The sequence below is a fragment of the Colletotrichum jinshuiense genome, chromosome 10 (assembly GCF_051148585.1).
Source record: "Colletotrichum jinshuiense chromosome 10, complete sequence".
Taxonomy (NCBI): domain Eukaryota; kingdom Fungi; phylum Ascomycota; class Sordariomycetes; order Glomerellales; family Glomerellaceae; genus Colletotrichum; species Colletotrichum jinshuiense.
In genome coordinates, this window is record NC_139303.1 from 2508947 (window position 1) to 2522834 (window position 13888).

Below are 13888 nucleotides of genomic sequence, written 5' to 3' on the forward strand. Positions count from 1 at the left end.
TACGGCATGAGAGGAAGAACTTTGGAGTCGACGATAACATTGAAGGTAAAAAAAAGTTGTCTGGTGGTTGTAGTTCGTTGCCGTCTATAAAAGTCACTAGATTCCTCCTTTCTGTGCGAATAATCATCACTTCACCCGCAGCAGTTCACATCATATCCAACCTTGTTTCACCTCCTGAGTAAATATTCAGAATGTTCGGCTTCAAGACCGCTTCGATTGCCCTGCTGGCCTTGTTCAGCACCGGCTCCCTGGCTGTGCCGACATCCACTGATGCAGACACGATCGTGGCTAGTAAAATCGACACCAGCGACTGGATTCCCTTCGACTACCAGGGCAAGACCATCAAGGTCAATCCGGCTGCTCTCAACTACACCAAGAACCCCGACGTGTTCTCGGTTTCTGTCCTCACGAATGACTGCTGCGGTGGTAGCAGCTTTGTCGGCACCGGCGCCCCCTACCCGGACATTGGTGACTGTGCTGTCATTCGCGATTGGGCCTACGGTCTGAATGTGTACTGGTCCATCTGGACGAACACGCCCGACTACCACGGTATTGCGTTTTACAACACTTGCGTCTTTGGAGCCGGCACCAGAAATATCTACGACACTTACATTGGATCCTCTGACATTGGTGATCTCATCCGTGACTCTATCAACGGCCACTCAGTATGTTTACCCAAAGTCTGCATTAGTATGATTTCGGCCTCTTTGCTAATGAATTGACAGGGAAATGGTGTCGTCAACTGTGCTGGTGACATGGGATGTGAGAACTCGTGCACACAAGGTGGTTGCCAAGCCTCTGGTCGCTCGGCAGTTTTCTGGAAGCTCCAGCGTAATTAAGCCGAGCGAGCATGTCCCCATTCAGCAAGAAGATTACAGGTGCTCTCGGAAAAGTCTTGTCAACATGATGCACTAAGGACTTTCTTGGACGTGAAGTTCCATATGCAGTAGATGAATGGGTTCTGCGATAGATAGTGCGCTTGTATTGGGGTAATGGTACGCTGTGCCTTCCAACAAGTCTAGTTGCTGCCACCTGAATATGAAGCACTCAAACGAGCCTTGAACTATGTCTCCAACCCCTGATGCATCATTACCAGCTGACCCTAAATTCAATCGTATCGCTCTCGTCTTCATCGTAGAGGACCTTGCGGTCTTTGATCCATTGAAACAAGCAAGACCCGCAGGGGCTTCTGGTTCCGAAAGGATTTAGTTCAACGAGTTCAACCCGCTGGGTCTGCTCGTCGTAGAAGAGGTCAAACGCCATTCCCTGTTTCACCAACATCCTGTCGCTCTCGTCCTCGCTCTTCAGGCCTGCCAAGATCTCTTCTCTAACCCTTTCCGCCTGGAGGCAGATCCTATTGATAACATCGGTTTGCTCTTCTTCCGAGCTATTTGCAAAGCGCCAGGGTTTGTGCCATCGGTATTGACTGATTCCAGTGATCTTGCAATCTCCAGTCCGACAGAAAACTCTGTATTCGCGTTCCGCCCCCATGCGCGGGTCGAAGGGTAGAAAGAAGAGTTCGACCGGGCTCATTTCATCGAGACAGCCTTCCAGGGCAGAGCGGCATCGTCCCGAGGTAACTAGTCGCAGGATGATCTCGTCGACTGACTGGAGTGACATCTTTCCGGGAACCATGTGCGCTCCGTCTTTGGGCGAGCAAGCGTCCATGCGGACGAAGAGACCTTGTGGAGGAAAGCGCAGTGATGAGAGGGCAGGCGCGATCTCGTCGTTGAGATCTTCGGCCATCGTCAGGTTGACCCGACCGATTTGAATCGAGGCGTTACAGGCTTCGTAGAGTAGGTGCGCTTGCGACAGCGTGAGGGTGAGTTTTTGGACGTCGTCGGGCTTCAGTCGTCGTGAAGAGAGGATGAGTGGCAGCCACCTTTCGTAAGAGTATGGTGCATTTGAAGTTCTTTCCTTATCGGGTGCCTCATCTTCAGAGTGGAAGCACGTGTTGAAATGGGTTGGTTTGCCGATATCAGCATCTCTCATGACTGTTGTGAAGTCTATTATCTTCTTTGTCCAAGTCATGGTGGCTTGGTGACTTGCATGCCTGTTCAGGGTCAATTTGCGTTGTTCCGGCATGAGAGTGAGTGCCAGTCTTACGCCTTTTGACTAATGAAATTAGTGGTAATAATGATTAGTCTTATTCGTCTGAGAGGAATATTAGGAGCATATATGAGTCTGTTGCTGGCAAATAGTTTAATGCAGCTGCAAAATACTCGATAGTGTGGAACAGCTGCTGGTTCAGACCTCATTTCAACCGTTGCAACTGAGTCGAAACTGGAGTGATGGGCAGGCGCGGTACCGATAAAAGCCTCAGGCACCACCCAGCGATAGCTTTATTAAACCTACCACCAAGGTCGTTGAAATCTTGTGGCGTGGGTCACTCTGAAGGTATCACTACCGTACCGGAGAATGCTTTCATCCAATGTCATCCACAACCTTACGGAAAGGCTTGACGTGAACACGCACGTACAAGAGCCCTGTTACTACAGGCCTGGCTGCTAACCCATTTCTCATCATCTGCAAAACTAAGGATCCTATTGCGAAACAGATAGTTTCTAATAAGTAACCAGTCCACAAGCTTTACGATGTCTTTAAGAGGCACCCCCTAGCTCGTGGAGTCTACCGCGGCCTAATGATTACGACGCCCCGTGTCCCGCCTGGAGGGATCCACCACGAACAGGCGCGGTTGCCAAAAGTCTCAGTACTCAGGCTGTCAGCAAGGAGATGTCTTTCCTCAAGCTTTCAAAAGATCTAAAGTAATACAGCTGGGCAGCAGACTGCACTGGCGGCGCACCCAAGGCAGGCGCTCCCTACCGCAACCGTGCCGCCGAGCTCTGCAACACCTGCGGTCCTGCCAACGCATACCGCTATAAGGTCACGTCCGGCGGCGGCGTGGTATGCTCGATGAACGTCCCGGCGAACAAGCAGACCCTGTACTGCGAGGTAAGTGTCCTCGCGATCCGGTCTTCGTGTTTCTTTCGGGGTATCTCAAGTTAGTGACCGTGCTAACCTTTATCGTAGGAAGCCATGGGCGATATCCTCGGCCATTGCGTGGGCGGGGGTCATTCTGGCGGGGGTTAGCAGTTAGACGGAGAGTATTACGAGTACCACGTCAACTAGTCTGGTGAGGTTAGATTTCAACGGAGATGTCCCCAAAAAGCCTGGCACTCTGTGTCCTGGTTCCGAGACGGGCTTGTGAGCGCTTGTAGTGAAGCGTGGAACCTTTTGTGTCGTACTTTCGTCTCGGGTTGGTAGTGTTTATAATGGATTCGTAGATGATGTTATAGAAGTGTCTAATAAGGTCTCGGCCTTTGGCGGTTAATGTTGTCTAGAGAGTGACAGAGAACTCTCCTTTTTTTCACCCCCCGCGGTACCTAGCAGCTTTTCATCCTGGGTTTAGACAGCCGACGATATGCGAGGCCCAGCTGCAGCTCCAAAGTATATCGTGGTAAAAGACTTAACAAGAGCAGCCAAAGTGAGGCCGCATACAGCTAGCTATGGGTGATAGGTTTATTAAGCTTCACAAGAAGAAGATATCTAAACAAGAGTTTCTCCTGGATCCCACCTATTATGAAGTGATACCATGCATACCTCACTGAATATACGCATGGAGCAAGAGCAGACGTACATAAATGAAACCAATAGTCACACCATTATTGTGCATATTGGGTAACATGGGCAATGAAACGTCTTCGTTGGATGTCTACAAGGAGCCAGAAGCAACTGTACCTGCAAGGGATTTGAGGTTCCCAGCTGGGCGAACACCGAATCTACAACTGCTTGTGATGGGTGTAACAATGCTTAGTGTGAGCATGTGTTCAATAAGAGCCGCTCCACACATCTGAATGAGAAGGTTCTTAGGTGATAGACGACGCCCCGTGACCTGAGCAGCCAAGGGCTACAGCTCGTGCTTGAGTTCGTGTTGACCAGGCCCAGAGCACAGTAACCTTACGGTGTCATCGCCATGGGTGACAGGGAACAATTCCGGATGGGCAAATCGACTTAATGGCATGGAGGAGTTTGGCCTAGCACCCCGCCATGACATGCAAGATCAAGTTGAATGCAAACTAGGGGCAAACGAATGTTTCCGCCGAAAGTTTGGTGTAGCCAGCTTGGCACCTGATCTATGCAAATAGATCAATGTAGACATCAATGCATCTCTATACTTGGAGGCCGGCCCTGTGGGTCCCTTGCAGCTGCCAAAATAGCCGGCATGGGATGTACTTGAAAGCCCCTTCATCCGGGTCAAATAAGGATGTTTCAACTAGTGGTTAATATAAACTCCGGAAGCTGGTGGCTGACTCGTTCTTTCGCATGTTGGACTGCGATATTGCAGAGGATATTCGACGTCACCGAGTCGTCGAGGTTGATTGTTCTTCCCCATTTCTCGTACCGTCGTTGCTTGGGCCAGACCCCGTACCAGGTATCCCGCCGGCCGACTGAATGCATTCTCCGTCAACCCGACGTGACCACCCAGTCCGTCCCTTGTCTTCTTGTGACTGACTGTTAGACGTTTGCCTCCATGCAAGGAGAAACATCGTCCGAACGGGCCCGTTCAGGAAATTAGCCACGCCCGACGGTCCCATGCGGTGCTGTTGCTCTAATGATGCCCCGGGGGCGGCGGAAGTACGTGCTGCGTCGATCAGCCGGGTAGCATCATGCGCGCTCTGCACACCACATCGGGTCTCCTGCAGGGCCATGCGAACCAAACGCGGCGAGCGGCAACGTGCCACGACGTTGCACAATGGGTCGACACTGAAATTGCGGTGGTCAGTCAGAGAAACATGCCATTGTCCGTCCACTGCGGGCCCGCCGTGGCCCGTGGCCTGGTGGATGTCGAGAAGCAAGAGTTCCGGCGCTAGCGGGGCTGTAAGACGCCGTCATGTCACCCACAGCTCGAGCGGAGAAGCTGGAAACCCCGGGCTCCTCCGTTCTGCAGCTCTAGTTCCGCTCACCAGGAGAGAATTTTTTTCGTATTTTTTTTTTTTTTCACGCAGAGCGGCTTTGCACGGCAACGAGTTCAGATAAAAATGTTTTATTGTGTTTTTTTTGAGGGGTGGTTTGCTAAGCGACGACGCAAGCGTTGTACATTCCCTACGACAGAAATCCTGTCCGTTTCCTCCCATCTTTCCTACGCGGAAACGCCGGTGCTGAAAAGTAGACTTCAAACAAAACATGGGTATGGGGGGGTATCGGTCGTATAATAAAAAAGGCAAAACCAGGCAAAAGATTTCCTAAAAGACGCCAGGCAGCCGGGCCTTTCTTGTCGCCACCGTCCATCGAGTGAGCCGAGCCACGCGGGATGACCGAAGTGGTTCATATTGATGTAGTACCGAAAAGTTTTCGTTGGAGCCTCATCGCTGAGGTAGTGGATGAAGGCTCGGAATTCATCGGCTTGGTGGCAGTGTGGGGGCTATTCCCAGCCTGGCGTGTAGGTGTGGTGGGCGGGTGGGGTTGTTGGTTTTCTCCCTTTTTTTTTGGTTTGATTTTTGGTTGGTGGTCATGGTTTCGGAGCCTCTCTCGGTGTAATGAAAAGCGGCCTTGACGAAGGAGGTTTTCACCTCATTCTTCAACCGACATTCATCGTGAGATTGGTTTGTTTAGAGGCAGGTGCGGCACTCCTGGTGGCCGCAAGACGGGCACGAGTTGCTGATGACGATCATGCTTCCGCACTTGCAGCAGGAGGGAGCGACGGGCATGTTGGCGGTTGGTTGTTGGGGGGGTATTGGTTGGTGAAAGTGTTGGTTTGTTGTAGCTTGAATCTTGATATGAATCTTTTCGTCTTGTTGTAGTGTCTGGCGAGAGAGATGGGTGATGAGGGAGCAGAAGAGAAGGAAGAAGACGGAGGAGAGAGACGGCACTTATACACTTTCCAGCTCGCCCACCCTCAACCCTCAACCCTCGACCCTCTGTCCTCCCTCGGAGCCGTGGACCCCTGGTCTGTCCGTCGCGTCGTGGTTCGGCAGGTGAGATTGGTGGTGTGCACGGCTCAGCCGGGTTGAAATAGGACGGAAAGGTCAAGCAAGCGTCAAGGGCGAGGGAAAAGGTCAAGCAATGTGCCATGCCGGGTTCATGGTTGGTTGGACCCTGAGATGGTGGCCGCGCAGACAGCTCCGGAGACCAGCGAATCGGCGCCGATCGAATCAAATGCGGGGTTAGTTCAATAGTTGACAGGGCCTTATTACAACTCGAGAACTCAATACGCCGCGCTGCCGCCATGGACCACAGAGAGAGTGAGAGAGTCAGACCGAGCAGGACGACGAGGATGCAGCGGTCTTCTCCTCATCTCTCTTGCGGGCGAATAACAGCCCGAGCTGGCCAGACACAAGCGCACACACGCCCCCCCGACCCTGAGGACGACTGACGTAGGTGTAAGGAACGTGCGCTAGAGCCAAGAAAAAAACGTGGCGCGAAAAATAATTAAAAGACGCCGAGCAAAAAGGACGGAATGCGACTTCGGCGAGATTACCATGATTCTCTTACCCCCAGCCATCGAGTAATACTTATCCAGCAACCCATACACTGACTGCACTCGGCCAACTTGCACCCTCTGCCAAGGCCCCGTAGCTTGTTCTCAATTCTCTCCCATGTCGGCAGGCTCCGGGGTCCGGCGGGTGAAACACAGCGCTTGGAAATGCACAGATGGGATTCTCAGTCGAGGTGGTGGGATGGCACCCCCCTCTGGCCATTGCTCTTCTCCCTGCTACGGCCTATCCCCTTGCGAGAAAGCAGCCATTGCCGCCAAAGCTGCCCGGGTGAGGCATTGCACTACGCCCGTCGCAGCCTTTTTTTGCCTTTTTGCCTTTTGCCTGCAACAGGCCACCTACCCCAAACCAACCAATTCCAGAGCTCGAGGCAGCAGCTGCAAGCTTCCTAGCTTCCGACGACGCCGACGTCGAGGCAAAGGGGGCGGGAATGCGACCAGTCACTTACTCCTTCATCTGCGCGCATGGGGCGCGGAGGGGGGGATGGTGGTGTGGGAAGCACTCTGCAGTTCGTCTCACAAGCTTTCCGCAGCGGTTTCCGGGTCTAACCCCCCACGTCGTATGTGCTGCAAATGCGCGCTGCACGAAAGCTGCAGGCAGCTTCGGCGCGGCCAAGGGAGGGGAGGGGAGGGCTGCCAATGGGCCGGCCTGTCGCGGGGTCTCCCCTCCCATTCGATCCATCCCCAATAGCGAAAGATATTATGCGAATGCTGGGGAAATGGAAATGGAAACCGAGCTAATGGAAGGCCCCCGATTACAATGTGGAGAGAAGGGGCATGGAGACCCGGGGCGATGGAGGGGGAGGATGCAACCACACAACCAACAGCCACCGGGCTACTCGGTTTGGAAGCCGGCAATGGGGGGGGAGAAGTTCTGAACCCCCCTTGAACGGCAACGACTGGCTTGAGCTTGTCAGTGTGACGACCCAACGACCTGACCGATCGTTGCTCGCCTTCAGCCTAATCCGTTTTGACAAACCTCCAGGAGGTTGACGGACGATCTTTGATCTGACAGTCGCATCTGCCTAAACCGTCTCCTGACGACGTCCTTTTTACTACCCCGCAATATTGGCGAGATCGACCAAAAACTGAGATTTGCCTACCAACGGTCAGACGCATACGGGGGACGGGGTGTGGATGTGTAAAATCCGGGGCAAAGCGGCAGCCTTGGTGCGCCGCGGAGCTACGGATGGCAAGCAAGGTACTTCATTATTTGGGGTAGCTTTGCCTCATTCAGGCTCCGGTGCCGCTGACTTGTCGCGCCACGACAGGTTACGTAGGACAGGGCAAGCGTGACGAAGCGAAGGGAGGGCGTGTGAATCATGGCAATCCGGGGGGGAAAGGACGAAAACACCAAAATAACAAACAGCCCCAGACGAACAAAGTCCACAAAAACAAGGTACCTGTGGTTTAAGTGAGGGGAGAAAATAAATAAATAAGGATATGCAGAACGGGGCTTTTCAATGCGGCCTGCGACGGCTCATACCTGGCCCAGTGGCTGCCCAACGAACGACTCGACTCGCGATGCCAGACACTGGTGAGAAACCCCGGCGATGTCCGTTGGACGGGGGCCTCTCCCGTCCATCGTCAAACGGCCCGCCCGTCGCAAGCAAGGAAAATAGAAGCGTTCGCGCGGGCCCTCCGTAAAAAAAAAGCAATGCCGTTGAATCACAAAATTCGCGGGAGCCAAGCCTGGGAAAGACACTTTGGGCGTCATAACGCAGAAGTGCGCCGATAATCCCTTGTTGCAACGGCGGCTCTTTTTCGTCGTCCCTTCGTCACATTCGGATGGAGTTCACTGTGTGGAACGACCTTAATGTCCCGCCGCCCTTCGGGCGCTTCATTGGGATTCTCGTGAGAGGTCAAGGGATGTCTTGGCAATGGATAGGGCAGTGCCGTGGCACAGACTGATGACGATGTAAAACTCACTGCCCAAGTTGAGTTGCCAAGGTGGTGGCAAGCAAGTGTGTCTTGACTGCCTGCCTGTCTCCAACCTTGCCATGCCATCTAAGCGGTGAATCCCGTACTTAGCCTCATCCTTCTATGTTCTACACTACGTCAACGCAAGTACGCAGGCGGCGTGAGGCCCTAAGGCGGATGACAAGGAGTCACGATGCTGGTGCAGCCTAACCTCATGGCCAAAACCTACCCGCGCAGCAATCCATCTCCTGGTGCCTTGGACCCTGACAGGCGGCAGCGCGAGCTGCAATGGTAGTCCTACGCTGGAAACGTCCCCGAAGGAACGCGACCAATGGCCGAGCTGCGCCAAGAATTCGGGATTGTATGAATCCCTCGCTTTGGCCTCTCCGGGCTCCCACACGCGCTTTCTCTGTCCCCCCTCTCCCCCCTTTCGAGTGTCTTCCCCGACTTTGGCTATGACGCAAATGTTTCTGCTAAAAGTTGAACGCACGTGAAACTCTAAGAGAGGCGACAAGGACCCTTGTGGGGACAGAGTGCCGCTCAGAGACAGCGGCATCCCTGTCCTGGACTTTGGGGTTCTCAATGCGACACTTTGGAATTGGGGCAGTGCTGCCAGCCCGAGTCTTAGCGGTCTTTATGGCTGCTGCAAGGCATAATATCGCAGTGCCACCCATCCCCCCATCCAAGCAAATTGAACTCTGCTGTGGCGAGAGGACGCTTTGCCGCCAAAGCCCCTTTTTGGCGGCTTAAAATCCGTGCTCAACAGCCTCTTTCCCCCAGCGTCGGATTATTGCGGCCAGCGTTGGTTCCAGTTGCATGCCGTCAAGCAGGCAGCATTCAGACGGCGGAAATGGCAGCGCCGCCAGGCTTTGACTTTGGCTTGTCCGCCGTCTGACATGAGCGGCACCTGGGGATCCGGGCGTCAGCTCTTCAGCCTGCCTAAACGAATGACTTGTTTGGGCAAGGCAGGACACACGTGAGAGAAATGGACTTTTGACATAGGAAGTGGCATTGGCCAGGATGAAGCTGGGACTTTGACGACTCTCACAGAAGGGGAATTAATGGCCTATATGCTTCCTGGTCTTCGGCCAACCAACAATCCTCCTGCAGTTGCTACGATTGCGGAGGGCAGAGGAGAGGAGAGCCCTAGGGTAGCTGAGTGACTGGGGCGGAGCAACTGGACCGCCACGGCCGACCCCCGGGCCCCACGATTGCGGCATTGCTGGCAGCCGACAGGCTTCCAGCCCTCTGGGGCGGAACGCCTCGTAGACTGCCCAAGTGCCCGGCAATGTCCCGGGCCCAACTCGCCGGCACGGCCTCGGAGACAAACATGTTTCTCTCCACACAATGCTCCAGCATTTCTCAACACGCGTTCAAGCGCTAGCTGTAGTGGACTTTGAGCACCGCCTCCGGCTGGCTGGAATACCGACTGCTAAACGCCTATTCTTCCTTTCAGCCCGTATCAAATCTGCCTTTAGGCAGCCACGCCTGTTTTTTGGATAGTTAAAATGAGTAAGAGATGGTATTGGCCGTCATTGGTCAGTTTCCCATCCACCAGGCCGATGGAGTCAAAGCTGGCCTCCTCATGCTTTGCCGGATCCAGCTCGATGCGTCAGCCTGGGGTTGTCTGACCGCATCTGCCCCGCATCACTGGATTACAGCGATGTTGGTGAGGCCAAATATCGCCCATGTTCTCTGATAGATATGTCTGTGAAACCACGCCGATCTGCAGCTTTCCGGGGTTTGTGTTTGCATTCCATCTATGCTCAGTGACCTTCAAGTCTCGTACAGGATTATTACTATTACCGGAAATACCTTCACAATGGTAGACCAGCTCGTGCACACCCCCAAAAGGAAAAGATCCCAAGCTGATATCTCTCCCCAGGTCAGAAAGTGGTTTTTCGGAAGCTCTGGGCAGAGCGCCGCGTCTACCGTCTCCAGCGCTGACTCGGTAAAATCGGTTTCTTCGGCATGGACGACGACAAGCACCATTCAGGCAGACGTCCCCTGCGATGACACCGCCCTCTCCCTCCACCCTCTCTCCTCGCAAGACGGTCTCATTGTCAAAATCACCCCGCCAAAGGCGCCTTCAAAGCCCACCGTGCATGTACCCTGCGACATCGTCCTCGTCATCGATGTCTCGGGTAGCATGGGCTGCAACGCCCCTGTCCCCGCCAACCCGGGCGAGGAGAAGGAGGACTATGGCTTGACCGTGCTGGACCTGGTCAAGCACGCCGCGCGCACCATTTTGGAGACCATGGACGACGGCGATAGACTTGGCATCGTGACCTTCGCATCCAAGGCCAAGGTCCTGCAGAAGCTGACCCCGATGCACGCAAAGAACAAAACCCTTGCGGAGAAGAACATCAACGGAATGAGCCCGCAAAATGCGACGAACCTGTGGCAGGGGTTACTGGAGGGCATCAAGTTGTTCAATGAGGGCGGCGAGGTGAACACGGGGAGAGTCCCGGCTATCATGGTACTGACCGACGGCATGCCGAACCACATGTAAGTAACAGCACTGCCCCTCCCAAGCACTGTTGTGTCCGATTTGAAGCTAACATTTGTGATGTACAGGTGCCCAGTTCAGGGGTATGTGCCCAAGCTGCGCGGTATGGAGCAGCTGCCAGCCTCATTGCATACATTTGGTTTTGGATACTCGTTGAGGTCTGGACTTTTGAAATCCATCGCGGAAATCGGTAGCGGAAACTACGCCTTCATCCCCGATGCTGGCATGATTGTAAGTTCATCAGATTTCGTAGGATACCCAGCTACATCTTCTAACAGTTTCTACAGGGTACCGTTTTTGTCCACGCTGTAGCCAATCTGCAAGCAACGTATGCCATCAACGCCACCTTGCGCCTTAATTACCCTGCCGTGATAGAAGTAGAGGAGACCACGGGCGATTCAGTCGATAAGCAAGAGCCGTTGACCCTTCCTGATGAAAAGGGTGAGCCGAAGCAACTCACAATATCTCTGGGTAACCTTCAACACGGCCAATCACGGGACATTTACCTCCGAGTCAAGGCCCCCAAGGATCTCACCCCCGAAAGTTCAAAGATCGCTGCCTCGTTGGAATACTCTCGAATGACGAGCAACGTATACACGGAGAGAGCCGAACAATCCCTTCAAAACCCCACCACCCTCCCCGAGTCCGAGATCGCCTACCACCTCTCCCGCTCCCAGATTTGCTCCTTCCTCTCCTCCATCATCCCCCTCCGCGAAGACGGCGAGCACGAGGCCCAGAGGAAAATATCCCCAGAAACTCTCCAGCAGCTCGAAGCCCTCATCAAAGACATCCCGGCCAGGAATTTCCCCTCCGACGCCAAGAACAAGTCCCTCGTCGAGGACCTTGCAGGCGCACAGCCCAAGGGCCAAATATCACTCGCGGTGACGAACCCAACGTTCTACGCAAAATGGGGCGTTCACTATCTCCCCTCGTTGCTCAACGCGCACACCCGCCAGATCTGCAACACGTTCAAGGACCCCGGCCCCCTGCAGTACGGAGCGGAAAGCCCTCTGTTCATTTCGTGCAGGGACAGGCTGGACGCCGCGTTTGATAACCTGCCCGCACCGAAGCCTTCGAACCACCATAGGGCTACGCACCGTGGAAAGTTCAAGATGAGCTCGTATAATGTATCCTCCGGCGTATGTTTCGTATCCTCGACACCTGTGCATCTCGCGTCCGGCCAGAAAGTTCCTATCAAGGCACTCCGGAGGGGTTCTGCCGTGCAGACGCCCTCAGGTCCGCGCCGGGTCGTGGCCGTGCTGAAGACGCCGGTGCGGAGGGAGATTATGTGCCGCGTGGGCGAGCTGGTTGTCACGCCTTGGCACCCGATATCTCTGAACGGCGGCAAGAGCTGGGCGTTTCCGGCGAATGTGGCCGACCGGCCTGTGCGGTATACGGGATGCATCTACTCGGTTCTTCTGCAGCCGGACCGGAACTCGAACGCCCATGCGGTGAGCGTCGCCGGGGTTTGGGGAGTGACCCTCGGCCACGGTATTCTGACAGGGCGCGACGTGAGAGCGCATCAGTTCTTTGGTGACTACGGCAAGGTTGTGCGGGGTCTGAGGAGGGTGGGTGTCAAGAGGAACGGGGTTGTTGTTGGAGGAGGTGTAAGCAGAGACCCAAGAACGGGCTTGGTTCGTGGCTTCAAGTCACCCAAGAAATGGTTCTGCCTCAAAAAGGAGCCAAAAATGATGAAGGGCTTGACTGCTTGATTTCGGCAACTGAGTTGATGCTCTATTATAGCAAGTAAAGGGGATTGTTACATCGAGATAGTCGTTAATATTAGTCAATTTTTGTGGCAACATACCCCCAATGTATGACGTACTGTATTTAATACGACTATGACTGGATTGTTATATGTTCTAACTAATCATTGTTATCTAACCCTCGAGTCATCTTACGACATGACCACTCATCCTCAGCTGAACAGATACTTTGGTAGGCTTTTCTAGAGAGCCCAACAAAGCCGAGCTAGCAAATGATGAAATTGGTACAGTCGTCGTATTTTGACCCTACCTGCGACAACCGAGAATAATAAATTGTTCATTGTTGTCGCTTTTCTGCATCTAAGAGTGCTAATCAAAAAGGATTAGGCCCTTGCCAGGGATCGAACCTGGGACCTCTTCCAAACATTGGCTAACCCATTGAACAACTTTTGAATGATCATTCAATTGAACCCTAAGGAAGAATCATACCGCTAGACCACAAGGGCTTGTGTTTTCGGTTGTGGTGATCCACCGCATTGTGCCTGATGACTGTGGTGGGCGACGAAAAGCTCGAAAATTCGCTTCCGGGTAGTCTTGGCGCCTCTCTCACGATACGACGGACACGGAATGGCTTTCACATATAGCACGAAGTTATCTACATTTCAATATGAAGGTTATGAACTCTACGGGTTGATCGTGTTTTCTCCAGATGTGATTATCTCTGTTGAGATACCCAGGATTTCATTGTCGATATGGGAACTCAAAGACTCGATAGTTTTTGGATGCAGCCTCTAGGCTTTACCGTTAGGCTTTGGTTCATCCGAAACGCTGAATTCGAAGTTCATAGTGCTACTATTTGAGGCTGTCTGGCTACGCTTTTCCAAGCTTAAAGCAATCCGGGTCAATTTTCGGAGACATTTTCAAATAAAAATACAGCCTGATGGTCCTAGTCGGATTGAGAAGACAAATTCAGACTGTCGGCAAGCATGGAAGCGGGCGGTTACACAGAGACTTTCAGTGGTGTGATTTACCGATATGGAAAAAGTACCCCGCGAACATTGGCTGAACTCTAACTCATCCGACATGTTTCGCTTTTGAGATGACACAGTAAAGTAATTTTGATGTAACCAGGGCGAGAGGACACGGTTCACTCGACGACCTTGAGCCAGCCAGGCTTGACTCAACCAGCCACCTCTGAAACCCGACACGACAGGTCACTATATGCCTAGTATGGTCCCATCACATCGCAAAGCGTCAGAA

At 53.4% G+C, this 13888-nt stretch overlaps 4 protein-coding genes across 4 annotated transcripts; 3 read left to right on the forward strand and 1 right to left on the reverse strand.

Moving 5' to 3' along the window:
* Positions 1-191: 191 nt before the first annotated feature.
* On the forward strand, positions 192-839 carry EsH8_X_000638 (uncharacterized protein; the record flags this gene model as incomplete). The annotated part of the gene is made up of 2 exons (XM_083274726.1): positions 192-665; positions 726-839. The coding sequence occupies 2 exons, from the start codon at positions 192-194 to the stop codon at positions 837-839; spliced, it is 588 nt and encodes a 195-aa protein (XP_083120118.1).
* Positions 840-1089: 250 nt separating this feature from the next.
* On the reverse strand, positions 1090-2085 carry EsH8_X_000639 (uncharacterized protein; the record flags this gene model as incomplete). The annotated part of the gene is made up of 1 exon (XM_083274727.1): positions 1090-2085. The coding sequence occupies one exon, from the start codon at positions 2083-2085 to the stop codon at positions 1090-1092; it is 996 nt and encodes a 331-aa protein (XP_083120119.1).
* Positions 2086-2641: 556 nt separating this feature from the next.
* EsH8_X_000640 (uncharacterized protein) lies at positions 2642-3090 on the forward strand (the record flags this gene model as incomplete). Its single annotated transcript, XM_083274728.1, has 3 exons — positions 2642-2721; positions 2775-2952; positions 3031-3090. The coding sequence occupies 3 exons, from the start codon at positions 2642-2644 to the stop codon at positions 3088-3090; spliced, it is 318 nt and encodes a 105-aa protein (XP_083120120.1).
* A 7145-nt stretch (positions 3091-10235) lies between these two features.
* EsH8_X_000641 (hint-domain-containing protein) lies at positions 10236-12634 on the forward strand (the record flags this gene model as incomplete). Its single annotated transcript, XM_083274729.1, has 4 exons — positions 10236-10238; positions 10299-10921; positions 10991-11153; positions 11210-12634. The coding sequence occupies 4 exons, from the start codon at positions 10236-10238 to the stop codon at positions 12632-12634; spliced, it is 2214 nt and encodes a 737-aa protein (XP_083120121.1).
* Positions 12635-13888: the final 1254 nt, after the last annotated feature.